At 39.1% G+C, this 2908-nt stretch overlaps 1 protein-coding gene across 1 annotated transcript in view; it reads left to right on the forward strand.

Annotated features, from left to right (window-relative positions):
• The first annotated feature begins 2484 nt into the window (after window positions 1–2484).
• LOC138010592 (uncharacterized) overlaps window positions 2485–2908 on the forward strand; it is a 2104-nt gene continuing 1680 nt past the window's right edge. Inside the window, exon 1 of the mRNA XM_068857568.1 lies at window positions 2485–2908. This exon is cut by the window's right edge and continues 1680 nt beyond it. Within this exon, the coding sequence (XP_068713669.1) occupies window positions 2546–2908 (363 nt within the window). The 5' untranslated portion in view covers window positions 2485–2545.

Raw genomic sequence — 2908 nt, forward strand, 5'->3', positions numbered from 1 at the left:
CAAACGAACGACAAGAAACAAAGAATTTAAAAAAGCCATTTCAACGATATAACGCCACTTTGCTGTACGTCGCCTCAGCTTACCGCTTTCATAGTCGTGTTCGGCCATTTTCCAGGGCGACAGCAGAAAGCTGATACATGCAACAATGATCATCACCACGCCAATTGTTTTGGAATGCCATAGTTGTGTACATATTCATCCAACACGATGTCGAGCATTTCGACGGCATCGAAGAGATCTACCACCAACTGAAAGCAAAACATGGGAACAACATCCTTGAAGTCTTCAGCATCATTTGCGGTGTTTAACAGCAATAACAAAAGAAGCGGCGTGATGCAGAATGTCGTCTTTAAAACGTTTCGCCTCAAGAACCTCTCTTTGTCAAGACTGTCTCCGACAGTTGCAAACACGATGATACAAGCCCCTTGTTTATTTCCTCCAATATCTTGCCAATCAATCTGCTTTACTTTGAGACGGCTTTGATATTTATGCATGATGTTGCCCATGACTCTGTACCTTTAAACCTTAAAAATCTCTTCCGTACCTCAAATCAAGTTCATTCGTATAACACAAGGTTCTCTTCAGCAGGTAATTACTACATTAACCCATCCAGAACAAACGTAATGCGAAATTCTATTTCTAGATTAAAGCCAAATCTATGAAACTCTCTGAATAATACCACACGTGAGCTCCCTCGTAAGAGTTTTAAAACCGAAATCCACAATATGCTTCTGTCTTCTCTGGCTTCTGAGAATATTTACATTGAATCGCCGCCTTCCATAGTTCAGAAACTTATATCAACATTTCCACAATGACGGCTAATTCTGCGGTTATTTTGATTTGTTAAAGTTGCAATGATGGCGGTTATTTATTTATTTATTTATTACTATTTTATTCCCTTTTTTGCACTTACTCTGTAATGTCATCTCATGTATTTTTCAATCGATGTATTATACCTCTATTACTTTTCCACTTGTTATGTTAATACTTTAAGGGCTACTTTTCAATTATTTTCTTCATACTTTGTCCAAATTTGACAGGCTGTAATGTAAACCTATTCTCTCCAGTCGCTTCCCGCCTCGACTAGCCAATGCTATTTGCAGGAAGCGACCATTTTGTATTTTTCTTTTGTCAAATACTAAATACAGTTGAAAGTTGAAAGTTGATACAAAACATTTTTTCGAAGTTTTGCCTGATTGAACAGAATGAGACAGAACCACCACATGATTGAAGGAATGTATAATAAGCTTCTTAAATACCAATTTGAATTATGGTAAATTGCTGGATAGGAACCGAGCAAAAAGCCCTGAGCCATGATAAGGACAAAAAACGCCAAGCGTCCTCCCCAAATGAAAAATAAGGACATTATCAGATTTTTGTTGCTCAAGGTAGATGGGACGCTGAAGACAAAATTGCTTTGTGAAAAAAAAAAAAAAAAAAATTGGCCAGTGGAGTTATGATTACACTATTAGCCAATGGGTGGCCGCCACATAAATTGAAAGTTTTGATCTGGACTTTTTGCAAAGTGAAAATAACGGAATTTGCGTCATTCATAATCAAAACAGGGGAAAGTCCCTTTACCGATGCGGTGCTCAAGATCAACGCATCTTAAGTCTCTTTTGAGCCGCATCGAAGGAGATAGATAGTCCTTGAATTAATTTCGGCTTTTACTACTTTTGCTTTTGGCTGTAACAGACGATATAAGGTTACGATTCCGATTCCGTCATTATTCCAAGGGCAGACGTTTGAGGCATGCCGAAAACGGGGATTCCCCTAAATTGACGACTAATGCAGCTGTACCGTGACCATGTCAGCATTTCTTGAATCCATTCATCAAAGCTCCGCAACCGGAAAAAACAAATCGACCCAGAAGATGATTTTATCCATTGCTGACATTTAGTGCTCTTAGTTATTGTCAATTTTGAAGACGAATCTCGATAGCGGTCCCACAACTGATGCATAACATTGCTGTTTCACTACTAATGCAGATACATAAACATCACTTGATGATACCAATTATGATCTCCTTAGCCGTCAAATCCGTCAGATAACTGGAACAAATTTAAGCAACTGCAATGAAAGTGTCTGCGTATCATTGGGAAAAAATTGATGCACTTCAAAGTGGTGCAAAACAAGTTTAGGTTCACATGGCAACTAGGTGGGCAATCAGACATGGTTTGATGCTTCGATGGTTTGACATGATACTGATTTTTGTCGAATACAAATTTAGCACAAGTCAAAGCATGTATTGAAACTCACCTGAATCTCATGAAAAAGCTGGTCCTACATTTTTCTGACTGATTTTCATTTTGTTCCTCCCAGGTTAATTACACATGTTTTGTTGGTGTGAATGGGGTACGAGCCATATTTATGTCCTGACAGATGCCATGGAATCCGCATAATAGCCAGTGACGTAGCTCTAAAAATAGAAGCTGCACTACTTAAGTCTGGCACGTTTCGCCACCACCGTATATAGCTATTGAAGAAAAAGGTGAAATCAGTATTATATTAAACGCCTGAGTTAGACCGGAACGTTCTCCTTGAAATGACTGGTTTACCAGTGTTGAAGAGCAAGATCAAGTCAGCTCAACTCATCCATATAGGACGTTTCATATTTTTTGCGATGCTGATGACTCAGTGCGGTTTTCTTACAGCATATCCAGCATGGTACAAACAAGATGCACGCTGGATTCCTGTGTTTCTGTTATACGCTCCAGCAGTATCTTACTGGATCGGTTGCCTTCTTACGCAAGCAAAACTTGTCAGAATGTTCTTTACTTGGTTTTTGTACGTTGTGATCGCCTTGATTCCAATGATCGCTACCATTTTTGCTGTTGTCGTTGTCGGCGATGATCTTAACACGAAGAACCTGCTTGGTCCCAATGCCTTAAAAGTAATGCTGTGTTTA

Source organism: Montipora foliosa, chromosome 7 (genome assembly GCF_036669935.1).
Source record: "Montipora foliosa isolate CH-2021 chromosome 7, ASM3666993v2, whole genome shotgun sequence".
Classification (NCBI taxonomy): domain Eukaryota; kingdom Metazoa; phylum Cnidaria; class Anthozoa; order Scleractinia; family Acroporidae; genus Montipora; species Montipora foliosa.